We start from the raw sequence: 27,583 nt of genomic DNA, 5'->3' as shown, positions 1-27,583 counted from the left end.
CAATATTCATTGTTTCTCTTATAACTGCTGCGAGACCGACAAAATCCTTTTTTAAAATGCACAAAAATAACGCCAAATATCTATTAATTTGGAAATAAATCATCATTTGCACTTGGGAGCCTCTGTGGGGTGCTGTTCCAAAACATAAGTCAACCTCTATGTAGACATTTGACATGATGAGACTAGACATGCTGGCATTTATCTTTCTTCTCCAACAAAACTCCAAGTGAAAGTAAGTTTCTGATATTTTATATTTTCTTGTGGACCCACAATAGGTCTACCATAATAATCACTGGCACTGCAACTTCATCAATAATAATCCTGTTTAACAACAGGTTATTTTCTTTTTAAAACTGTGCTCAACACACAATAACCTATGTGTTATACAGTGCCTTCGGGAAGTATTCAGACCCCTGAACATTTCCGCATTTTGGTACGATTTCAAAAATTTCTAAAAACCTGTTCTTGCTTTGTCGTTATGGGTTATGTAGATTGATGAGAATGAAAACAAATTTAATCAATTTTAGAATAAGGCTGTAACCTAACAAAATGTGGAAAAGGTGAACGGGTCTGAATACTTTCCGAAGGCACTGTGTAACCATAGCACGCTTTTATAACACTGAGGTAAGCAAACATTCAAATCAAGTTTAAAAGCTTCCCTGGGTGGAATACATCTTCAGCTATTTAGCTCAAACCTCCCCAAGTTGTATTTTGTGAAGACCCACTTCTGCAAAGGAGCTGGGAGCTGTTTAGTGCGATAGGGAGACACCTGCTATGCTAAAAAGTTGCTTGTCAGAAACACTCAAGTAGAACTTTATTTGTCCCAGTGGGGCAACTGGTTGTGCAGCAGTGAAAACAGTACCAAGGCAATTAAATACAACATATAATTAAAGCCGCAAGCGGTGTTGGGAGGGGTCCAAGCATTGGCACCATCGCGCCCCCTATGGAGCGATTTTAAAATGGCTTTGTCCTCATGATCATATGCCTTCACCCAACATATCTACTGAATATCATGATGATCGTATAAAATATTGATGACTTATGGCCAATTTTGTGCTAAGAGACGCTGGTGGATGACTTAGTTGCGTCCCCATGGATGTGTCCTGGCCGCTTCCCGTAAAGGCCTTTACTATGTCGTAACACTTAGATGGCATGTCGTAACACTTAGATGGCCGAGTGTGTATGTACAGCTGCAGCGCTTCCATGCCGCAACTAAAAAAAGCGTCACACTAGTGTTGTCACGATACCAAAATTTTGACTTTGATACCGATACCAGGTTTAGTATCACGATACTCAATACTGAAGCGATACTGATTCAGTACTCGGTACCTAACGATACTGAAATTGCATTAATAGATCAGAAACGTAATGTCCACAAGGGTTGACCTCATTTTCGAATTCATGATTTATGAACAACCTGGTTCATTAACAACCTTTAAGTTGAAGTCTCTTCAACATATTAATATGCATAGGCCTATAGTGTTACAACACTGAACAATAGAAAAATACGTGAAATATATTTCAAAAATTAAACAGTTGTAAACTAAATAATATTTAAAACAGGTCTTTCACCTTTAAATAGATCTAAAAACAGCATATTTTAATAACAATACAGCATCTATCTATAATAAAATATTTCCAAATTGGAACAGCTATTGCTACTGAAGTGAACTGAGTCAAAGCTTGCGCTGTATCAAAGAGCTGAGTACACAAGCGCAAGTCACCTCGCTTGGCAACCTTAGTTGCTACTGCCATCTAGCAAAGATTCTGACAAATTACACTTTTCATCCTCTCAATCGGTAATGCGGAAGACACTTTTCCCTGGCTTTTACATTTTACGCAAAACTACGGAACGTCGGAAATTCTAATACCGAACCGTTTCTTTTTTTTTTTTTTTTTTTTTTTACGTACCGAAAAAGTGCTGAAGTTTCGGTGTACCGTGCAACACTACATCAGACACAAACGTTTACCAATCCATGGCTCAGCTTAGCAGAGAATGCACATTTCAGAGCGCCTCAGAGACAGATAGAATAATAACACATAAATACACATTTCAAATAATAAATACGACATTGAGAAAAACGAAACAAAAGACGAGATATCAAGTCGCGACCTACGCACAGAGCAGCCTACCGTTTTATTTATTTAGACATTGGCAGATGAGAAAAGTTTTGGTTACCCTGACCTATAAAACGCTATTCCAAAAGCAAAATCAGACATGTTATACATCGTTAGAAAGCTTATACTCTCACCTGTGTGTCGAAAACCCTAGAGGGCAGTAGCCTACCGTTCTACGTGCAGGGAACAACCGCATAGTTTAACTTGGACCCTGTAGGTTAAACTGATTAACACTAACACAAACAGCAACAACGCAGTCTATGCAAAAATACAAGCAATAGTTAAGACGAGTTAAGTCACCTACGAAACAACTACCTAGTTACAACCCTAAGCTTACAGTCAATTTAGAGATTAAATTGAGAATACGATTTCTCTCAGCATAATGACGGATTTAAAGACTAAACGAACTCACCCGATATTGTCTTCAAATGGACCGTATTATTTATTTAGACATTGGCAGACTACAGCATAAATTGGGTCTTTTGTTTATATTCAATAATAGAAATTGCAGCGAGAAACTGCAGCTTTAGACACAAGATAGTGTGTTATGTTATGGTAGCAACGGAACGAAGCGGACTACATATGTGTTACCGTCATTGTTATATTATACCAGCGTGTTATCGCGCGTTTGCACAGAAACTCAAATACTATCAATAAAATGGTTTAGCTATTTCTCAGCATAATGACAGATTCAAAGACTAAACGAACTCACCCGATACTGTCTTCAAATGGATCCATGCCAAAGAAAAGTAATTATTCATATATTTCGCTTCGCTGCTTGGACCCCTAATAATCCGAACAGATACAATAGGGTTCCACCAGCTTCGCTGCTTGGACCCCTAATAATAATAATAATCCTAACAGATACAATAGGGTTCCACCAGCTTCGCTGCTTGGACCCCTAATAAAAAGTTAAAATAAAGAATACAAGTAAAAACATAAAATGCAGTAAAAACATAGAATACAGTAAAAACATAAAAATACATTTTTGTAAAAACATAAAGTGCATAATACTATCAATCCTGGTTGGGTGGTCAGCTGGTATTACCTTTTCCTATTGGAGTTCAGCAGTGAAATGGCTGACAGTATGAAGGAGTGTTTGTATCTGTTGGTTTTGGCTAATGGGTATTTGAAGCAGAAACCCGAAGGCAAGGTCGGAAACTCTAGGTGCAGGGGGTGGGTGCTGTCAGACAGGATGGATTCTGCTTTCTTTAACAACTGCTTGTTATACAAATCAGACAGACTTTTCTATTGAGTACCTATGATACTGCTACAGACCTTGATCACCTTTGTTAATGCATTTTGGGGGGCAGGTCAGATATTTTAGAGCCACATGAGCCACTGTAGGGTGTGCCTATAATGTTTTAACTCTAGAAAGGCCGCGTTTTTTGTGATGTCCAGCAGCCTCAGACTTAATCCTGCATTACAGCATCAATTTCTGCACCAGCAATGACCAAATTTCATAAAGATAACAAAATCATATATTGCAAAACTAAGATCTATGGACACAAAAGAATCAATTTCAACATTCGTATTTCTAAAGTATAGCGGTATGTACAACCTGTGGCGCCCCGACCTACATTCGGCGCTCCACGGACACGTGGACAAGCCTGTCATTAGGAGAAGTCGTTGATTACAGGTATTTCCCACGTGAAATGCTGGTTTGTTTTCACGTGGCAGAAGAGCGCACGGGAGGAATGCAGCGCACACCTGAAACCAGTTAAACCTAATGGCCCAACCCCTCTCATAAGAGGAGGAGTGCAGGTGAGAAGAGGGAAGGACAGCTGGCTAGGAGAGCCGCAAAGTGAAGAGAGAAAGACGGTGACTTCACCCCAGCAGGAACGTCGTTTATTTGAAACTATAATCCACACAATATAAAACGTTGTGTTTTTTTCCTTTCTTTCCTCAGAGACTACGGGCGCTGTGAGCCCCGTAACCCTTTCCATGTGTCGTATCGTTTGTGCCGGATAACCTCTTGGTTCCCGTTACAGACCAGAGACTGTAAAAAAATATGGACACAGCTACTGTGACGTCACCCATTGACTCTCCGTGGGTCTCTAAAACACGTTTTGAAGCTCAATGGCGGGCGCGGCCATTTTCTCGATTTGGAGCCAAAACCATAGAGTTAAGCGGTCTTGTGATTTTTACAATTTGATTGACAGTCCGGTGCGGAAAAGCCCCTCAACCTGAACGAGGCTAGCTGACTGTCTGCCGTTATGTTTTAAAATATATTATCAGATGTTTACGGGGTTTAATTTCCATCCGTGACTGTACTGTGTCATGTAATCACGTTATGTATGACATTAAAAATACAATTAGGCTATGTTCAGTTATCTTCAATTTATGTTTCTCAGCAAAACGAATATGCTTAGCTAGCATATCAGCTTGCCAGTGAGCTAGGTAGGCTGTCCGTGGTTAGCTCACGCGTTAGCAATATGAACCACAGGGGAAGAACATTGACTACACTGATGGTCAATCAATCGGAGATGTGTAGGCTACTGGTGATTTGACTAGGCAAATTTTCGTATAACTGTCTGGTAGATCTGCTGTTAACCGAGCAAGTTATCGTCGTGGGTTTTCGCCAGTCAGATAATGAGCCTGCTACTACTAGCTACTCCATCGCCGTTTGTGGTGTTCACTTGCTGGGTGACGCTAGCTGACCGATCGTTCGCAAATCACTTTCTACCGAACAAAAATTAACACTCAGCGGTGATTAACAAATCTACCAAGTATTTTAATAACTGATCTGCAGGCGTGTAAATATGACAACGCACTTTGTACGGCAAGTTTTCCACCTGGTGCATGAAGACAAAAATAATGTAGCCTACGTTGAATTTCTAATTATTATTAGGCTATTATTTTTTTCTTGTAAATCATCAAAACCAATGGAGAAAAGCCAATATACGCAAGGAGCCCCCAGAACCGATTCTGAGAACCACTGTCTTAAATGCCTAGCTTGTCGGTCTCTTAAATGCTAAAAACATGTTCCTTTCTAAATGCCAAGATGGTTAATTTCGTTAAATTCTGTGTGTGTGATTTCATCGTGTGTTGTATATTCAGCAAATGAACCTTGAAACTCTTAATTCGCTTCGTGAAACTGAAAAAGTGTTTATCCCAAAATCGGGATTATAGTAGCTTTGTCACATGCGTGAAGCATGGCCCAGGTAGACATTTACGGAATGTACACGACTGACAAGCCGCCAAACACGTTTGACAGATTGAATGTTTGCCGGTTAAGGTTAGCTAGCTAGTCAAATGGCTTGGTAGCCGAAGTTGCGAACTGTTTTAGCACAGGCTACTACTGGACTACCAAATATAGCAAGCTGATTACGCTTTCTGCCAAGTAATTATTTGGTTAAGTAGGCTAAAGGAAATAGTAAAAATGACTCGGATACCGAAAAACTTAAGAGGAGGATTATTTTATGGTCGTCTAGAGCAGCTGTAAATAGCACACGCCATAATGAAATCACCACGAAATGGGATGCCTGCATTTTCAGACTTAGCACAGGCGGACCGTAGCCGGAGCCGCAATGGCAAGGCCAAGAAGCGCCACCGCCCACCCCAGTGACCATAGACTGTAGCCCCTACTGTAGCTGAGTCCTCCGCAGTAATCCGGAAGTGACGCAAGCTGTACCTCATTGGTCCAGAACAAATATTGGCACTGTGCCCAAATGACGCAATAAATCATGAAATCGACCCATGGACAGTCATAAGACCAATAAAATACACCTATTATGACTATTTGTTCTTGTGAGAAAAAATTATTGACTTTGTATTTTGATCGCATTTGTACCGTAGACTTACATGGAAACCGGATATGAAAACACCTATACTGGAGCCATCCGTAGTGGCGCTAGTGAGCAACCAGGAACTACAACACCAGGAAATGAGCTTCAAAAACGAAGTCTGGTTTTGGCCGCTTGTTACAGACACGGAGGGAGACCTAAGGCAGAAACCGGAGGACGCAAACCGGAAGCAAGACCAAGGGAGGACCGTTTTTTTTCTAAATAAGAGTTTTTTTTTTTTTCCTGCTCTGTTTCCAGCGAAGGGGCGTTCTGTTCAAAATAAAAGTCCTTCAATTTTTTTGTTCAAACGTGGTTCCTGACTCTGTTCCCCGCTAAATCCTGGTCACACCCTCCTGCACGGCAGTGTAGCTCACAAACCCCAATTCCAAAAAATCTCGGACGGTAAATTAAATGCAAATGGAAACAGTAAGCAGTAATTTGTACATTTACTTTGAGTTGTATTCAAACTAAAACAGTATAAAGACAAGGTATTTCATGTTTTACCTAATTAACTTCATTGTTTTTTGAAGATATACGTTTACAAAATTTATGCCTGCAACATGTTCCAAAAAAGTTTGGATAGGGGCAATTTAGGACTACTAACGATGTGACAAGTTGAAATATCACGATGTGATACAGGTGATGTTAAACAGGTAAGGCAATAGTGTTATAGTATATAAGGAGCCTCCAAGAAAGGCCTAGTCCTTCATGAGCAAGAATGGGTCGAGGCTCGCCAATTTGCTAGATGCATCAGCGAATAATCCAGAACTTTGAGAACGTTCCCCAAAGACAAATCCGTAGGATTTTGGGCATTTCACCCTCTACAGTGCACAATATAATAAAAAGATTCATGGGCTGCGTCCCTTCACTCCCTATTCCCTATACAGTGCACTAATTTTGGTACCAGCCATTTTGTAGTGCGTCCCATCTGAGAAACAAAATTGTAGCACACTATATAGTGAACTACTGCCCCACAACGCACTGCAAAATGTAGGGTACAAGTTCTGTATGCTATCCGGAAGCCCAAAATCCCGCAATACACTGCGGTAGGGCTTTACAGTTTTATTTCAACAAAGATGGCGGTTGGAACAAGCAAGTGGTAGCTACTTGTATAAATGCAAGTTGTCCATAGTTATGTCAAATCATGAATTATATTTGCATATTCGATACAAAAAAGTCACCAATTTTCGTTGGAGTGCCAAGTGTAATGTTAGAGTGAGAGCACCTATTATCCACCACCCGAGGGGGGGGCCGTGTATCGACCACCCTAACCGCTAGTGTATTTATTTCGCGTTTATTATAGAGAACTGGACATTGTTACCTATTAAAATGTAAGTCCTGTAAAAATACACATAAACTGTCTAAACGTAAAAAACCAACTTCATACATATACATTTAATTGTATTAATACAGCTTTATTTACAATATCAACTTTAAGACAAGCAACACGCTTGGAATTATCTCATCGGCGACCCATTAAATGCAATAGCGCAGACTTTGCTTCATAATGTCAAACTGCTTTCCTAATGGCTATTTTGCGTCCTGCGACTTGGGTTACAACAGTTAATATGTAGGGATTCCTAGACGTGGTGATAGCGACCACCCTTTCTCATATTAACCTCAAATACGCAAGACAGGACACTTGTACAGTGTGCTAACAAATTTATATCAAGTTCCATTAATTTATATGGGGTGGTAGATACACATCCCCTTAGAAACCAAAAACTAGCGCTGGACCACTTCTGACTTATTTGCTGGCACAAAAAAAAAATCACGAAAGTACTGAAAAAATAACCAATGGAGGATAACAAGGACATTTTTTCCTACATAACTAGGTGCAGGTTGTTACCAATATTTCACCTATGTCATATATAGTTGCAATACGTTTTCCTGTCTGTCAAACGAAGGTGGTCAATAATAGGTGCTCTCACTCTAACGGTTTTTCTCTGGAGCGCTGCTTCCTAGCTAAGAAGCTAGCTAATCTCGGTAGCCGTGCAACTCAAGCAAAACGTCATTGATAAAAGATTTTTGAACGGTATATTGCTATACATTTGGTCGATGCCAATATTAATGAATATTTTCAGAATTTCATATATACACGTACAGATTACGTTCAAAAAATATTTTATCAGGGACCGAAGATGACGTCGCTTTGTTGCCACATCAATAACAAACGCAACTTCCATTATTGTGCGATAGATATTCTAAAGATAGTAGCGGTGCAGGATGATGACAACAGTGTCCCAAAGCAAACGTTCGTTCTGCCGCTCGCTCCCTATCTAGTGTGCCACATATTTTCCATTATATAGGGAATAGTGAATGAGTGAACAAGTGAATCATTTGGGATGCAACCATGGAATCTGATCAAATCTCAGTGCGTAAAGGGCAAGGATGAAAATCACTTCTGAATACGTATGATCTCTGATCCCTCAGACGTCACTGTCTTAAAAGTCGTCATGCATCTGTAATAGATATCATGACATGGGCTCGGGAATACTTTGGTAAACCTTTGCCAGTCAACACCATTCGCCGCTACATCTACAGATGCAAGTTAAGGCTTTATTATGCAAAGCAGAAGGCATACATCAACACTGTCCAGAAGCGCCGTCGACTTCTCTGGACTCGGTCTCATCTGAGATGGACAGTAACACATGGAAGCTCTTATGGAAGCTTGTTTTGTGGTCCGATGAGTCAACGTTTAAAATAGTTTTTGGACAAAACAGCCATCGTATTTTATAAAACCTCGTCATCAGTCTGATGACTTAGCCCATGGTGAGGTCAGGAGTGTTGTTCCGCCACTTCTGGCGAAGCTGGAGACTGGGGAGGTACCTGCAGGTGAACTGACACCAGAAATGGTAGCGAGCACTTGGCTGCGCGTCCAGCGACAACGTCCAAAAAGATCACTGGAACCATAGACGACCTGTGGAAAGAAGGCATCCCGCCACCCTATCAACAAATGATTGGGTGTGATGGGATCTGGGTCAGATAATTCAGGGGCTTGCCATACCCTAGGGGCTTGGAATTGAAGATCCCCTCTGCTTTGATGAAGACAGTTGACAACACCTCTTCTGAAACAGTGTGATCCTTGAGGATAACGTGGAAGGAGGCCGTTACAGATTTAATCTCCCTCTCCTATGCCCCACTGAAGTGGGGGGTGAGAGAGGGATTGAACTTAAAAGCAATCCAATTTCCAATTTCCAGCTTTAAGTGCAGGTTCCAGGGCCACAAAGGCATCCCGGAGTTCCCATTCACTTCCACGGAAGTTTGTGTCTCTGTCACACAGGACCTCATTGGGCTTGCCTCTACTTGCTATGGAGCGATGAAGGGCTAACAAGAAGGAGTCGCTATCCATACTAGGAAGCAGGTTGAGGTGGATGCATCTGGTGGTAAGTTATTTAAACACTATGCTGCCTTCCTAGCTTAACTATGTACAGGCCAAAGCAGTCTACCTCGGTAGACCAGAAAACTAGTTGGTTGGGTCTAAGCCGTGCGGAAGGCAGGTCGGCCATCTTCGGGACCACAGGCTTGCAGCGCCACTTCTGACACTCCAGACACACTTGACTGCTTGTCGGCTGCGGAGAATCCAATAGGTCCTCTGATCTCGATGAAGACTCGCTCGGGACTCGCGTGCAGTAGGCGGTCATCATAATCCTGCACTATGAGCTGCGTGATTGGGTGATCCGGTGCCAGGACAATGGGATGAAGTGTGTCTTCACTAAGCTCTTCAGCCTCCCAAAGTCGACCTCCAACCATGACAAGGCCCAATGTCTGGTCATATTCCGGGGAGAATGGACTCAAACGACTGGCTGGGCGTACAGGGTTGCCACTTTGTAATATTTTGATTTCATTGGGAAAACTCTCAGACTGATCTCTTCTCAGGAGGGCAACCTCTGTGTCTAGACGTGTGGAGGCAGACATAAGTGGCGCTGCTGCCCCGTGAATCGACTGACATGCCATGTGGTGTACTGACCAGGATCAGGAGAGGTGACAATAGCCGCGTTTCCACCGCAGGAACTTTACCCCGGAACTAGGAACCTTTTGAGGAACTCAGTGCGTTTCGACCGCAGGAACTAGAGTCTAAATTTAGTTCCGGGGGCTTTATTTTACCCCCAAAAAAGTTCCTGCTCGGGGGGTAGTACTTTCCAAAAGTACCGGAACCTTTGGGGTGGGGCGCAAGCAGTGAAAATTTCTGATTGGTCGACTACTTGCAGTGTTTTATTTCAACCGCCATGTTTAAAAATATGCAGCAGCAAACTGATTTATTTTCATAATAACTTCAAATCAAACTTGTATGTTATGCGGCGCAGTAGCCTAGTTTTGGTTATAGCCTGCCAACGTCTTGGAATTATAACGTGTGCTCTTCTGTTCTTTTCTTGCTTTAGTATTCGTTTTATAAAATGCTAAGCATTCGTGCTGGGACAGCATATTACGTACCAAAACATTCAAACGGATTAATTCGGTTGCTGAATATTTTCTTCCGGATTTTCTTTGTTAGCCCGTTGTAATTGACTCGTAATTAACGTTTGATACAGTTATGTGAGGTATGCGGTAGTTCTGCGTAATTCACATTGGTGATACAGTAAAAGCAAACTGGAAATCACCTTCCGCACTTTTTGTCAGGGTAAAATAACAGATTAATTCTAGTAATCGTCCCTTTAGCTTTTTCAGACTGCCGTAATTTTACTCTGCCATTCTTCAATTCCACAAAAAGACCAGGAAGACTATGGACTAATTTATGGTGCATGGTTTGCATCTGGAGGGCACACTTCGCTGATCGGCTAGCAGTAACTTCGAAGGAAAGCAAACGGTGGCTGTACCACTGCTAATTTAAATTTTCACGCAAGTCCGAGTTTTCGTTCTATTCTTGTCATTTTGCGATTAGCCTATATGGAATTGACGATGAGAAAGTAATCAAACAGCAAATTGTTTACAACGTGTGCATGTTTTCTACTGTTGTTGCCAGTTATATTGGAAATGTGAATGCATTCTGTCGCCTCGGATGTCAAGACATGAAAGTGAATGTTCGCATAAAAACATAATGAATGTGTTTGAGAGGGTATATAAAACAGTTACAATCTGACTATTAGTCTGTTGTATCCTATTTGTTGCATATCAACGGTCCAAGTTCAACTACCAACGACAGTTTTGCTTGACAACGGTAAAATATGCCCAAACGGCTGCAGAATATTTCAATTCCAGGTGATTAAATCGATAAAAATCAATAAATACAAAAGTAACCATATATAGTCATTGTTGGTAACCCGTTGTATATAAGTGGAATAAACCCCTCCGGGCTGTCCCGGTTATTAGAAAATAATGTAGGCTACTTCGGTGGTAGTATGGGGTTACAGAAGAAATCATAGGACAGATGGACCCACGACAACGTCGCTTTTTCATACGTCAGTGGGCTAATTTGCCTAATCTTCGCGGGACTTTAGACCGCGGTGGAAACGCAGACAACAATGGGCTGAAGGAACCTTTTAGTTCCTTGAAAAGTAGTTCCGGGTACTTTTGGTGGAAACGCGGCTAATGACTACAAGCTGACCACAGAATTTCTCCTTCCGTCTTCTGTTTTCAGCAAAGGGTTGACTGGCCAGTGATCAGGAGACTGGTGTGGGAAATACTGGTCCTGGGCTCTGTCGGTTTGGCTGAGACAGATTGAGCAGGGTCTTTCCCCGGGTAATATATCGTCAGCAGGGTTCTGATGAGCGTCAACATGCCTCCAGTTTTCAATGCTCGTTAGCTCTTGTATCTCAGCAACTTTTGTCCCAACAAATGCCTTGTACTGGTAGGACTCTGACATCCCAGCATAGTAGTGGAGTCTGACTACATGGTGGTTTGCCTGATATGAAAAGTTAGCTCAATGTATAGCACCTTTGTCAGAAGTGCCCTGGTCAGCACAGTGCAGAGCTCTAAGCGAAGCATAGAAAGCTGCCATTTGGGTGCGACACGTGACCTGGCCATGACAAATGACACGTGTATTCCCCCTGCCTTATCTTCTACTCGCAGATAGGCTACAGACACATAGGCTTTCTCCCATGAGTCGCAGAAGATGTGGAGGTCTGAAATGTTAGAATTCATGCAGGCTGGTGTGTAACACCTGAGCTCACTCTCCTACACCTGCCATACTGGGAGAAGTTAATCTGCAATAGGCTTATCCCATCCTCTTTCTTTTCCTCGGACCAGGACTTTAGCTTGCGTTGTGTACGGAATAGTGCACCTCGGCTCTGTGGATGTCACTGGACTGAGCTTATAGCCCAGTGTGTCAGTGGGGCAGTGCCACCATAGGCCCAGTGGTGACTCCTGGGGGTCGGCTCTGTCTGCTGTAAGCCACAGCTCGCATCCCTCTGATCTTGCGTCTGTGAGGAGATGGGAGATCACCTCTAGCACATTGCTTGCTCACTGTTGTATCTCAAAGCCCTCAAGTAGCGAGGAGTGCCCTCATCTTGTCTATGAGCTGCTTCGGTTGTTGCTGGGATGGGAGAGACTGGAGACATATGTCAGCATAAATACCGGTGAGAACAGACGTACATCCTCATTGCCAGTGCTGTTCTTTCTGACATGATTTTGGAGGGTGTATACAGCACAGCATGGGCTGCAAACTGTGCCGAAAGGCAGCACACGCCACTCATTGATGTCTGGACTACGATCTCAGGTCATGTACCGCCACAAGAAGCAGAGGAGTGGCTGATCATTTGGGAGGAGCCTGATCTGGTGGAACATAGCATGTATATCTCTACTGATGGCGATGGTGTGTTCTCTGAATCTGAGAAAAACACCCAGCAATGGTGGGCCCAGTGTAGGCCCAGGAAGCAGGTTGCCATTCAGGGAATTCTGCTGATAGCTGAACGAGCAGTTCAACACTACTCTGGCCTTATTATTGTGATGCACAATGTGGTGTGGAATATACCATGACTCACTTGATTGGCAGCCTCTTTGCTGGTTATCTTCACCACATAGCCAGCATCCTCTAGCTTTTGTGTCTCCCGGTTTTACACACTGGCTAGCTCGGGGCTGTTAGCTAGGCGGCACTCCGTGGCACTCAGGAGAGGTATAACCGCTGTGGAAGCAGCTTGAAGGCTTGATGCAAGCTTCTTGTGAAGCAGTAGAGTGGCATAGCGGGAAATTCCATCCACTGTGAGGCGAGCTGTCCCTTTCTCCAGCATGTCTACGGCTTCCTGATGCAACTTTGAACGTGTTGCCTCCTCCTCATGTCTGTATGGCAGTGTGTTGAGTTTCCATAATCTCTCCACATGCTGGTGCAAACGGGGACTGGATGAGACCAGTGATGTGTTCAGACAGGAGCTCTCACTTGTTGAATGATGGAGTTGGTGGGTCCCTGTATAGCCCAACCCAGCTGTGTGCACACTGCCATGAGGCAGCCCCATGGCAGTGTGCACACAGCTGGGTTGGGGTCCCACACCTATAGGGTGTATGGGAGTTATTAGGTGGGCATGGTCGGATCCTATGAGCAGCATAGGCTGCATTTGGTTGAATGTTTGCAGTGGGACGTCTATCAAATGAATATACTCTTCTTTAGCGACTCCATTGGACATGACTTCTTGGCCAGTGAAGGCACGCTGAATGTGGTGTTTCAGTGGTGGGATTGAAAGAGCATAGACTTCAAATGACACAGTGACACCTCAGAGCTTTACCACTTCCTGTCTGATGGTCCTCAGTGTCAAGAGTTCATCTCTATTTAGGCCGAGGTGCTGGGCAGCACCTGGGAGCAGTATGGTTCGTTGTCCAGCACTGCATGTGTGGTCAGGGTCCATCTTCAATTTTGGAGTTGGACTGGGATGACCTTGAGCAGTCCTAAGTGGCTGGCCTAGTCCATATACACTGTGTTTGAGGTGCTTACTATGTGGACGCTGGCTGTGAGTGCCACATCTTGCAACATAACAAGGTGCTGCCCATTACAGGTTGAACAAGGCTTCTTGAGTGTACAACTCTCTTGCTTGTGGCCATGTACACATCTCCAGCACCTTTTCTACTCCTTTATCCATGCTGCCCTCTCAGTAGTGTTGAGATTGGTAAACTCAGCACAGGCACTGAGGTAATGTTTCTGATGGAACAGTAAGGACAGTAGTGCTTGAAACGCCCTCATTTTGTGGATGAAGGCTGACCTGAGCTGGAGTCAGTGGGGGGAGAGTCAGAGGCCCATAGGGGTTTCCTGACCTCTTGATCACTGCCAAGTTAGACAGTAGCTGTTTTGGCCTACTGAGACTTGGAGGGTCTTTGTTCCTTGTGCTCAGTTTGTATATGCTCTGATTGGCTGGCCTCAGTCACTCGCCTGGAGACTTGGATAGCTTGTGACTTCCTCTCAAGCCACACGGCAAGGTCAGGAAGCATGTAAGTCTTGTTGATACTGCTGCAGATTTTGCCCCTGAATAGACTATATTTGGTAAACCGCTCTCTGTAGCTGGTGGGCAGTTTGCAGAGGGGTGTGTCCACATGGGAACCACAGTTTGGCTCTGACCATCCATATTGATCATCATCCCCACTAGTGTGTTCAGAGCAGATGAGAAATCTTTGAATGCTTGGGTGTCACCTGGCTTGATAGCAGGAGAGGTCAGTATATCATGTATTTCACTAAAAAATCAACCGTTTTGACTCAAGAAACTCACTGTTCATCATTTTCACGTGGGAATTACAAGATCGTCAAGTGCAGCGGTCTAAAATACCTAGGGGTCCAGAAACCCCAAAATCTCTCCAAAAATGAATAAAATGCTTCTTGCCCATTATAAAGCATATAAATGAGATGCTTATGAAGGTTTAAGATGAAACATTGATATCAGATTAACAAATAATGCTAAAACATTTTACTCAATGTGGTACAGTACCTAAATGTGTAATAATTAACTCTCGTATGTATTTTTGTACTCAACAATATGTAATGTTTTTTTTGTATGGGGATGTGACGACATTAAAACAATATTCAACCACACACCAATGTTCCAGCTTTCACGTCATATCTGGTGCATGAAACACAAACACTACTGACCTACCAACGAACGCTTACATTACAGTGTGAAATATTCTCATTATAAAATACCACTAACCTATTTAAAGACACTCAATTTCAAAAATTACCAAAATATTTTGAGCAGTAATACTTACATAGCGATTATGAAACGATATTTGTGTGCAGTAGATAGAGACAGAGACATAGAATCAATGCTTCAGTCTCCTCTTCTGACTTGACATATGGCTTAGCTATGCTCAGAAGTCCTCAAAGATAATTATATTTTACAAAATAAGATGAAACTGATCGATAACGGTGCAGTGTCTTTTACTGCTACCACAGACTGAAGACATGAGGCGGCAATGATGATTCACAACTTTCGGTTATGCAGGTTAATAAAATGCTATTCCAAAAGTTGAATTAGACATATTATACATCGTTAGAAAGCTTGTACTGTCACCTATTGGATAGATTAATTGTCAATCAAGCCAGATTGTACTACAAAGGGCGACAACACCATAAACAGCACGTTTGGTATTACGCGCAGGTATTCTTAAAGGTACCCAGGTGTCACAAATGAGCGTATATGTCACAAATGGATTGTCCAAGACAATATATGACCACTCAGTCTCAAAAGGGACATCTTTACGCGTAAAACCAATGGTAAGGTTGTATATTTATTCCATATTTAGTCCAAGATATTGACAGCAGAATGACATGGTATAATTTTAGAAAAATTTTTCTTATTTATTTCGTTATTCAGCGAGAAGCGTTTTTACTGCTGTATTGGTATATCTTAGGGCTATTGTTGGGTTTATCGTGTTTCTATGACGGAATATGATTTTTTAGTGGTCAAAGAATATTTTTATGAATGCCCAGATAGACACTATTGTCCAGTGGGTTATGGGTGGGGGATGTAGCTGCAGATGAGACTGCAGGGAGGGGGTGCTTGTTAAATGAACGATTGGCGGGACAATGGTGAGCGCTGTGAAATTCAACATATTTGTTGTGTATCGTCTACTAATGAAACTAGAACACATAGTTTCTGTTTTCAACTCATAGTTTACTTGCAGGAGCCATGAATTTATGGGTTGAGCAATCTAGGCATGCCGGCATGCCAACCACTAGGGGGGATCGCGCGAAGTGGTTAAGTGTTAACTGAATCTAGGGATGGATCTCAATTACCACAGTAACACATCCTCTCTCTACCACTCAATCTATGTTGTTACCTCAGAACATTTACCTGATGGTGAACAGAGTGAGACAGTCTATCACTTTGAAACAGCACTTAGCCTTTAAGTTCAAACAATGCTCTTTAAAATGTGCATTGATATTTTGCATTGAAAGTCATTTGCTTCATACAGCCATTGCACTTACAAGCAATTCAGAGCCTATTCAAAGTTAAAAAGGTGGTCCTGGAGGTCATCTTGTTTGATGAAAATTAGGCACACTGTAGACATCACTGAGAACACTTTCCCTGATATAGTGCATTCAGCGTCACACACCATGATAATTCATATTGTTAACATTTTTAATAATACACTATATGACTAAAAGTATCTGGATACCCTTTGGTCTGGGGCTGTTTTTCATGGTTTGGGCCAGGCCCCTTAGTTCCAGTGACCCCTTCCTATTCCAGCATGACAATGCCACCGGGTACACAGTGAGGTCCATATAGAAATGGTTTTGTCAAGAATGGTGCAGAAGAACTTGACTGACCCACACAGAGCCCTGACCTAAACCCCATCCAACGTCTTTGGGATCAGCAGGAAAGCCAAATGCGAGCCAGGTCTAATCACCAAATTAGTACCAGATCTCACTAATACTCTTCCGGCTGAATGTAAACAAGTCCCTGCAGCAGTGCTCCAATATCTAGGTTAAAGCCTTCCCAGTAGAGTGGAGGTTGTTATAGCAGCAAAGGGTGAACCAACTCCATATTAATGCCCATAATTTTGGGTGAGATGTTGGATGTCAGGTATCCACATACTTTTGGTCATGTTGTGTACATTTGAAAGATGAAAATATGATACCAGTTGAAAACCACGGATTCATGTAAAATGTCCTTTTCAATGACCCAGGGACCCTTCAGGAGCTTAGCCTTTAAGTGGAAAATTGCAGGTTCAAATCCCAGATGGGACACTCATGCTGTACTCATGTTAACAATCACAGCTTTGTTAGTAGAAACCAGCTGTATAACAGGTGTGAATAACAGCGAGTCACCTTGAATAGCAGTGAGTGAGGCACCATAGAAACACTACCACTTGGACAGCACTTTCAGTCAGAGGGAGAATATTTACACAATCTCTTGTATATATTTTGCAATATTACGATAAAAAGACTTTTGCCTCTTACCTAATTTGCTTTGCATAGTTGACTTCGATCTCACATCTCTCTTTGATGAATTTAGTGTACCTATCAAGGAACTCAATACCCCACTGCGTGTGCTTTTCCAAACTGTCAAACTGATCCTAGAACAGAGAGAAAAACAGGTATAAAATTAGAAAAAAGACATGTGTTGCAAAACGAACACATTCATCTAAAACCCACAGTAGTAACGTCTAGCACAGTGGCAACCAACCTGGTTCCTGGAGATCTACCATCTAATAGGTTTTCACACCAACCCTAACAAAGGACACCACACTGAACAGCTAAAGATCTTAATTGAGAAATTAGTAGAGTCAGAAGTGACAAATTAGGGTTGCAATGAAAACCTACAGGATGGTACAGTTAAAGCCAAAAGTTTACATACACCTAGGCTAAAGATATTCAAACTCAGTTTTTCACAACTCCGCACATTTCGTGTTACCATACATTTCCTGTGTTAAGTCAATTAGGGTATCTACTTTATTTCCATAAGAGGTCATTTCAAAATAATAGCTAAGAGACAGATTTATTTCAGCTTTTATGTACTATATCAGATTATCAGTGGATCAAACGTTTACATACATCTTCACAATCATTATTTGGCACCAACTACATGATCCTGTGATCAAGTTTGACCACTTGAGGAGGTAATACAGAATTGAACGGTTTTTCTAACCTTAGCCTTCCTTCCTGGATCATGGCCTTGTCGTGGCAGAAGGCTCGCAAGGTATTATGATACCAGAGCTAGGTCATTGGGGCCTTATCCCCCCCCCCCCCCCCAGTAGGGTCTCCCAAGGCAAAGAAGTTTAGGGTGAGGACCCAGACAAATATGATCTAATAGACCCATTCTGAATGTGGTGAACAAAAATACAGCTAAGTTTTCCCTGCCCAGAATAGGGTTGCCGGGACACATCCCTAAAACCAGCCCTGGTGGTGGTGTCCACAGGCAAGTGCCTGTTGGCTGGGCAGCCCATATACCTTGCCCAGGCTTAGACCAAAAAGACTACACAAGGTTCAGGGTAGGCGTTGAATGCAATGCCCGATGGGCAAGGGGCGAGAGCGAAGTAGCCCCTAACTCTTTGGCACGTGGAACATTACCTCACTGGTGGGGAAGGAGCCAGAGCTGGTGCGTGAGGTTGAGAGGTACCAACTGGATATAGCTGAACTCACCTCTACACAAAGTGATAGCTCTAGAACCAAACTCCTACTCAGGAGTTGTTCAGGGAGAGGGGCGCCAGGCAGGAGTGGGGATACTCATGAGTTCCCAGCCGCTCATTTGGAGTTTACTGCAGTGGACAAGAGGGTTGCCTCAATGTGACTGCGTGTGACGGTGAGGAAAACTGTTATTGGCACTTATGCGTTTAATAGCAGTTCAAAGTATTCAGTGCTTCTTGGAGAAAATAACGTCGTAATATTACGAGAATAAAGCCGTAATTTTACAAGAAAAATTTCATAATATTATGAGAATAAAGTTGTAATTTTACGAGAAAAAAGTCATAATATTACTAGAATAAAGTCGTAATTTTAGGCTACGTGTTATTTTAGAGGGGAAATATCAGAAGAGCAGCCTGCCACCTGCATTAAAATGAGGAAGGTGGAGCATCTTGTGAAGTTATACTTTAGTATAGGTTTCACAAATAACAAAATCTTTTGGCTTATCATAAGTATCAGGACATTGAAAAGATTGTGCAAGAAACTGTCTATTCCAAAGAAAGAACCACACGGACTTGGAGTTAATTGCAGGCTCAGGCTGCCATTAGACTGTCCTCTCACCCGTTTTGTTGGTTGCTGGTAATATATTTTCCTAAAAATTGTTTTTTTCTCAAAATTTTACGATTTTATTCTCGTACTATTATGATTTTTTCTCGTAAAATTGCGACTTTATTCTCGTAATATTATGACTTTTTTTCTCAATTACGACTTTATTCTCGTAATATTACGACTTTATTCTCGAAATCTCTAATACTAATCTCTGATACTACTTCTTACCTTTAAAGCCTTACATGGGTTTGTCCCTTTGTACTTAAATGATTTACTTCTTCCTTATATTCCCTCATGAATGCTTCCTTTGCAGGGTGCAGGCCTCCTTGTTATTCCTAGAATAGCTTTCTCCTATCGTGCTCTCCTCCTGTGGAACGAGTTGCCTGCCCATGTTCGGGGCGCAGACACTGTCACCTTATTTAAAGCTAGGATCAAAACGTATCTTTTTAGTCTCTCGTATATTTGAGGGGCAGGAGTGGGTGGCGGGCATAGCTATAGAGTCTCTGGTGGACTGAGCGGTTAGTGCTGTCACTGGATCATTATTGGTAGTGCTGTGTTAAGCAGAACCGGTCATGGTCTGGAGATGACTGTCTCAACACTGCCCTCATGACTGCGTTGGCCCCTGCCTCTGTTTCCATTAGCTATGCTGCCATAGCCTTATTCTGCCAGTGTTTTCCTTATCGCATGCCGACGCCTCTGTCTCTTCTGCTCTGCTTGCTAATCTACCATTTGAACCCCCTAACAATGTTTTTTTCTCGTTTTCCTTGGCTCTGGGCACCTGCCCGGAGCTCTAGTCCAAGTTTGCTGAGCACCCCCCCCCACACGGCCTGGAGCTCCAGCCCTAGACCAGCTAGACCAGCTTTGGATTGGCTGTTTATGTATTATAATTTATCTGTTTTCATGCAAGTCATTTCTATAACAAACTGCCCGGGGCAGATGGGTTCCCCCTCTGAGTCCGGTTCTACTCAAGGTTTCTTCCTGTTATCAGTCAGGGAGTTTTTCCTTGGTACTGTTGCCCTAGGCTTACTCTTTGGGGGCCGGTTCTCTGTAAAACTGCTTTGTGACAAAGCTCCTTTGTTAAAAGCACTATACAAATAAAAATTGATTGATTTATTGATTATATTCACATTAGTCATAAGAGACAACTGTTAGCCTTTCCTAATAATGCTCAGAACTTTTGTACTGAGGTTAATTAACCGGCCTAGCTGTTCGTATAGGGACATTGTAATCATAGCCTGGGCAGTGTAGTGTAGTGGCTCATAGTACCTGTTTTGTTAAAATTCAATTTGATGGTGGAATATTATTCTATTGTAATCTTATTGTATTAGTACCTCCATCGGCTACACATGCCACTTAGGGTATGTGAATTATGCATTCCAATTTTCTGTGTGCTGATATGTGCAAGATGAATGTAAGATTTCCTTTGAAGTTATCATAAACAGTAACATTTGTAAACTGTCTCCCCATCCCCATGCAACAAAATATTACGTACTATAGAGTACAGACACAACTTACAAGAGTGAATGATTACATTTTACATATGTGTACCACAGTGTCACAATGTTTTTGCATTATTTTTCAATGTGATATCAATGTTTCAGCTAAAACCAGAGGTTTTATATATGTTTAGATATCTTAGACTCGTATAATGATGAAAATAATTGTAAAACATGATGATGTACAGCAATGCACAATTTAGACGTTTTGGACAGATTTGGAGACTAAGGGACACCAAGGTAGTAGTTTAGTAGTACTGCATATCACCCTCAGACACACTTGTGGTCATGGACTTTATGATCTAGGACGTGTATAGTTTTACCTGTAATATATGCATGACCTCTCAGTATTTAATTTCAAGGAGAACAACTTGATTTTTGCAATTTCAAGATAATTGTGGGGGGCATGGTGATGCAGTTTGCATGTTTCTCCCTGTGTCCGCGTGGGTTTCCTCTAGGTACTCCGGTTTCTTCCCACAGTCGAAAGAAATGTAGGGTACGCTAATTGGAGACTCTAATTTGCCCATAGGTATGAGTGTGTGAGTGAATGGTGAGCGAATAAGAAGTTGGTATACATAAAAGATAGATGGAAGATAATTATATTTGTGGCACTTTATTTTTACCTAAATTTTTAATATTATCTAATCTATGTTATTATTGTAAATGGTATTAGTGTCTTGCTTCATTTATGCCATTTTCCAAGTCTCTGTAACGCTCACATCTGGAATTATAATGCCTTAAATAAAACACCCCCTAAATGGGTTTGCCCAGATTCTCCATCTGCACAAAAGGGGTTAATACATACCATAATATTCCCATACACTCTAGTCTGAAGCCTTTCACGGATTTACCTTTACAGTCACTTTAAAAATGGTGAAATATGCAAATAAAAAGCTGAGTAATCACAAAACACATATCTAAAATTATAATTTCATTTGTTTAATAAAAAAGTTATCAAACCATATCACCCATTTCAAAAGGTAATTTCCCCCTTAGTAACTCAATCAACCAATTAACCAAATTTATTTGATAGATTCAGCTGATTGAACACATGCAGGCTTGATTGCAGCCAGCCCTGTTGAATCTAAACTTCACCCATATTGAACCTTACCAGCAGAATGAAGTAATCACCACAAAGTTTCTATAAGCACACTATGACACAATCAAAGGAAATTCCTTAAAGGAGTACCATGGTGATTTTCACACTTTCTCGGTTTTATGTGCTATTTGCACAAGAGGCATTGAAGAAACACAATAAGCAAAGTATTAAATATGTCCGTTCTGTATTTTTGGAGAAATATGCGTTTTAAATTCATCGTCCTATTTTCAACCGGTTGAGAAAGTTGTCATTTTGCTACGTCACGAATACAGTAACCACTCCTATTTCCACGCCCCGTAAAGAAATCTGACAGGACACACCGTCCTGCTGTTCAGACAATGCAAATATTTGACTAACGTTAGGTTCACTTAAATTAGAGTGCCTTTAGATTATTTCTGGTTATATTCATTTAGCTAGCTAGCTAACGTTAGCTAGCTAGAAGGTTTGCTTTCATAAGGCAATGTTATCGATAACGTTAGCTTGCTAGTTTGCTTTTATGAGGATGTTATAGTTGTGCTTTTATTTTAACTTGGCTAGCTAGATAGCAAAAATTATAACTGGATATAAGTCAACGTCCTTACCTTAGCTATCTATCGATACTTGATATACTACTAAGCAAGCTAGCTTGTGAAAATTCAGTCTCCCAAAGAGAGCGCGTATCATGGGGGTAGCTATGGTAACGGGGCACGGTCTGTCAATCATAGCTAACTGACAGTTCTCATTACCACGCCCAGACGGTTCGGGTGAATTTTTATAGTGGGAAATTTAGGCTTAGAAAAATACGTTTTAAAGTACATTGAAATGACTGAAGAATAAAAAAATTATGCACATTTGTTTTGTTGTTGCCTGAAGACAACTAGGAAGTGTCACGTTCAACCACCATGGTACTCCTTTAAAATATTAGAATGGTTACAAAGCCATTTCTAAGGGTCTGGGACTCCATGGAACCACAGTGAGAGCCATTATTTCCCCATGGAGAACACTTGAAACAGTGGTGAATCCTCCAAGGAGTGGTCAGCTTGCAAATTTTTTTCTAAGGGTGCAGGAAGTCCAAAAAAAACCCAGAGAACATCCAAAGACCAGCAGACCTCTCAAACCTCAGCTAAGGTCAGTGTTCATGACTCCACAATAAGAAAGAGCCTGAGCAAAAATGGGATTCATGGGAGAGTACCAAGGCGGAAACTACTGCTAACCAAGAGGAACGCCAATGCTTGTCCCACATTTTCAAAAAAGTACCTTGATGGTCCCCGAGTCTTTAGGAATAATATTCTATGGACAGATTAATAAAAATTTGATTTTGGCATGAAACGACATGATGACATTATGTCTGGCATAAAGCAAATACAGCATTTGACAGTAACAACATCATACCACCAGGGGCGACATAGCTCAGGAGGTAAGACCGATTGTCTGGCAGTCGGAGGGTTGCCGGTTCAAACCCCGCCCTGGGCATGTCGAAGTGTCCTTGAGCAAGACACTTAACCCCTAACCCCTAACTGCTCTGGCGAATGAGAAGCATCCATTGTAAAGCGCTTTGGATAAAAGCGCTATATAAATGCAGTCCATTTACCATTTACCAGTCAAACATGGTGGTAGTGTGATGGTTTAGGGATGCTTTATCATTACTTATCATTATTGAAGGAACTATGAATTCTGCTCTGTACCAGAAAATTCTTAAGGAGAATGTCTGTTCATCGGCCTGTGAGGTGAAGCTGAAGGGTAATTAGACTATGCAGAAATACAAAACATAAAACCAAGCCCATGTCTGAATAGCTGAAAAGAAACTAAATTTAAGTTTGGAGTGGCTTAAACTGATTACAACATGGATGCCGTGGTGGGACCAGCAATGAGCAGTTCATGCTTGGAAACCTACCAATTTGTCCAAATTAAAGCAGTTCTGCAAAGAGTGAACTAAAATTCCTCCACGGCGATGTGAAAGACTGATATTAAATTACAGGAACCATTTGGTTGCAGTTATTGTTGCAAAATGTGGTGCAACCCATATGGGAGTTTTATAACTTACCAACCATCCATCCATTCTCTAACCACTTAGTCAAAGTCAGGGTTGCGGTGGCAAAGGGGCAAGCAGAGCAGCCCAGATGTCCCTCTCCCCAGCAACTTCCACCAACTCATCCGGGTAGATCCCCAGGCGATCCCAGGCCAGCCTTTGGATATAATCCCTCCAACGTGTCCTAGGTCTGCCCCTGAATCTCCTCCCTGGTGGCCGAGCCCAGAACACCTCCAGAGGAAGGCACCCTATCCTACTTTGAGGTCCTCCCGGATAGCTGAGCTCCTCACCCTAGTAAGCCCTGCCACTCTATGGAGAAACCCCATTTTGACCGCTTGTATTCGCGATCTCACTCTTTCAGTCACTACCCATAACTTGTGACCATACGTGAGAGTAGGGACGAAAATCAACTGGTAAACCGAGAGCTTTGCCTTTGGCTCAGTTCCTTCACCACCACCACCGTCTGATACAATGCCAGCATTACTGTGCCCTCTGCACCTAGGCAGCCGTCGATCTCCAAATCCCTTTTTCCCTCACACGTGAATGAGACTCCAAGGTACTCCTCCACTTGGGACAGTTTCTTCTCCCTTACTTAAAGAGGGCAAACCATCTTTTTCCAGGAGAGGACCATAGCCACAGACTTGGAGGTGCTGATCCTCATCCTGACCACATCACACTCAGCTGCAAACCGCTCTAGTGCGCATGGAATGTCACAGTATGATGAGGCTAAGAGAACAACGTCATCTGCAGAGATGCCACTCCTATGACAGAGATGCCACTCCTATGTCCCCAAACTGGACACACTCCATACCTCGGTTGCGCCTTGAGATTCTGTCCATGAATACCACGAACAGTAGGGGAGACAAAGCGCACCCTTGGCGAAGTCCGACACCCACTTTGAACAAGCTTGACTTAATGCTGAGAATCCGGACACAGCTCTCGCTCCGAGTATACAGGGATCAAATGGCACCCAACAGCAACCCTAGCACCCTATATTCCCCGCAGCACCTCCCACAAGATACTCTGGGGCACACCGTCACATACCTTCTCCAAATCTACGAAACACATGTAGACTGGATAGGCAAACTCCCATGCCTCCTCAAATATCTGTGAGAGGGTATCACGCTGGTCTGTTATTCCACAGCCTGGACCAAACCTGCATTGTTCTTCCTGAATCTGAGGTTCAACTATTGGCCAAAGCCTCCTTTCCAGCACTTTGACATAGACCAGTGTTTCTCAATCCTGGTCCTGGGGACCCACTGCCCTGCATGTTTTAGATGTTTCCCTGCTCCAAAACACCTGATTCAAAAGAATGGGTCGTCATCAAGCTCTGCAGAAGCCTGATAATGACCCATTCATTTGAATCAGGTGTGTTGGAGCAGGGAGACATCTAAAACATGCAGGGCAGTGGGACCCCAGGACCAGGGTTGAGAAACACTGGCATCGACTTTCCCAGGGAAGCTGATGAGTGTGATTCCCCGATAATTAGGGTGTGTTCCTTCTTAAAAATGGGGACCACCACCCCGGTTTGCCACTCCAAAGGCCCTGTTCCTGAGTTTCACGCGATATTGAGGATTAGTATCAAAACACTCCACCAACATCCAGAGCCTTCAACATTTCTAGATGCTCTGCCACTGAGGAGTTCTCCAACCACTCCAGTGACTTCTGCCACACAAATGGACTCTGATCCCCCCAGATTGCTCTAGCTCAGCCTCCAAAAAGTAGGAATTTGTCAGATTTAAGAGGTCCTCAAAGTGTTCCTTCAATCTTCCAGCCTGGACTACTGCAACTCGCTACTGGCTGGACTGCCAGCATCCGCCATCAGACCCCTGCAGCTCATCCAGAATGCTGCAGCGCGTCTGGTCTACAACCTCCCCAGACATTCCCATGTCACCCCCCTGCTCACTGACCTCCACTGGCTGCCTGTTATGGCGCGCATCAAATTTAAGACTTTGGTGCTTGCATACCAGGCAGCTAAGGGGTCAGCACCAGGATACATCCAGAGGATCATCAGACCCTACACACCAGCCAGACCTCTCCGTTCTGCCACCTCTGGACGCTTGGCACCTCCCCCTCTTTGTGTCTGTACTTCCCGTTCGCGTCTGCTGTCTGTCCTGGCCCCTCGCTGGTGGAATGACCTTCCTGTGGTGGTCAGAACAGCAGAGAATCTGACTACCTTCAAGCGCAGACTAAAGACTCATCTCTTCAGGCTGCACCTCTCCCCACCCCTCCCTACCCTCTAGTTTAGCTCAATGTACCTAGTTAGGCTAATGCGATCACGTTAGTTTTGTATTTGGCAGGATTGTTTGTTTGTTTGATGAACAGGTTACCCTACAGGGTTGGAGTCCTGATCTATGTGGTCACTTCTGGCACTATGATCTTTACTTCACTCTAGTGTGTTTTTCTGCACCTCTGCACCTTGAACTGATACACTTGTTGTACGTCGCTCTGGATAAGAGCGTCTGCTAAATGCCTGTAATGTAATGTAATCTTCCAACAATATCCCCAGTTGAGGTCAGAGTTTGGCCTAAGGTGTTCTGGTACACTAATGTACACTTATGAACATCCTTGTGTTCGAACATGGTGTTCATTATGGACAAAAGAAAATAATAGCAGAACACTGCTATTACGCTCCTAAGTGATTTATTCAACTAAAATCTGTGAGCAGTGGCGTTTCGACCATTTTGGTCTTTCTCAGGTAAAGGTGGTCACGTGAGTACACCTGTGTAAGTAGACAATAGTGACACGTCAGCAACGCCTTCATAATTAATTCAAGATAATGTAACAATACATGTTGGTCACCGGACGGTCATCATGCAAGTAGTCCTGGGAATACACACAGGTGATTATATATCTGGAATATAAAAAACACATACAAAAAGTTAAAAGACTGTCATATTTTTCTGACATTAAATTTTTTATGTAGGAAGCTCCACATTCGTTAAATGCTTTTTCAAATATACCTGTTACATAATAGCTAAAGATATATTATCAGGTGTACATACACTTGTAATAGCTCATGGAGCTTCATAGATACAGTAAAAATCCAATAGCATTCTCTCTGCAAAAGCAATCTATTAATGTCTCCTCCCCTATGTGGGATTCTCACTTTTTCTATAGCTATGTATTGGACTAGACATTGTGATTCGCCTGTATAAAATGGACAGCTACTGGACTTCTTATATCTCTAGTCCTAATGTTGCTCCTATGTTGACTTATGTGTGTTTTTAGACTTCTGCTGGTCTTGCCTATGTAGGGTAAACCACAAGGGCATCTCAGAAGGTAGATGACATTAGCTGTGAAGCAAGAGATAATACATTATATTTTGATCTTAGTACCTGAATGGGGGTGATTGAATGAATTACATTTGTATGTAAAATTGCATTGGGCACATTTACCGCACTTTTAATTACCCTCTTTAACATCATTGAGGAAAGTTTTTTGTTTAGGGGGTGGCAGATCAGATTTCACCAACATATCCCTGAGGTTCGGTGCTCTCTTAAAAACAATACGTGGCGGCTCATTGAATATATTTTTTAAAGTGGGTCAGAATTTACAATGTGCTAATGTTTCTTTAAAATGTTTTGGAACTCAACTCCTAGTGGGGTGCATTGTGTGAAACATTGGACTGGTGTAGTAGTTTTTTCAACTCTCTTTGTTTGTAAACATTCTGATTGGGAGGTGTGTTCAAATTTCTGTCTGGATTATTGTCTAAATTTGTCCACTCTGAATTACTGGTTATGGGAGATTTAAACTTGGATTGGCTATCAAGAGCCTCAGATGATCTCAAGATTATTTGCGATGATCTGAATCTCACACAATTAATCTCGGAACCCACACGACCTAATAGAAAAAACCCATCAAAATCTAACCTGATTGATGTCATTTTAACAAACAGACCACATAAGTATATTTCTAGTGGAGTTTTCCCGATTGGTCATTGCCCTATCGCTTGCATCAGGGATGAAAGAACTATTAAAGCGCCAT

The 27,583-nt window shown here is 42.4% G+C and overlaps 1 protein-coding gene across 12 annotated transcripts in view; it reads right to left on the bottom strand.

Annotated features, from left to right (window-relative positions):
- LOC118237336 (formin-binding protein 1-like) overlaps positions 1–27,583 on the bottom strand; it is a 185,430-nt gene that overhangs the window by 131,601 nt on the left and 26,246 nt on the right. For 10 of the 12 annotated variants that reach the window (XR_004767148.1, XM_035435933.1, XM_035435926.1 and 7 more), the window contains exon 2: positions 17,221–17,336. The exons of 1 other annotated variant lie outside the window; for it this stretch is intronic. Coding sequence is in view for 10 of the 11 variants with exons in the window: in XM_035435933.1 (XP_035291824.1) it covers positions 17,221–17,336 (116 nt within the window). In the remaining variant the exon portion in view is untranslated. Of the gene's footprint in view, positions 1–17,220; positions 17,337–23,611; positions 24,770–27,583 lie in introns of those variants that run through there. One more of the 12 variants, XM_035435928.1, reaches the window with a different exon arrangement.

Source organism: Anguilla anguilla, chromosome 10, assembly GCF_013347855.1.
Source record: "Anguilla anguilla isolate fAngAng1 chromosome 10, fAngAng1.pri, whole genome shotgun sequence".
In the NCBI taxonomy this organism is placed as follows: Eukaryota; Metazoa; Chordata; class Actinopteri; order Anguilliformes; family Anguillidae; genus Anguilla; species Anguilla anguilla.
This window is presented reverse-complemented; position numbering and strand designations above follow the sequence as displayed.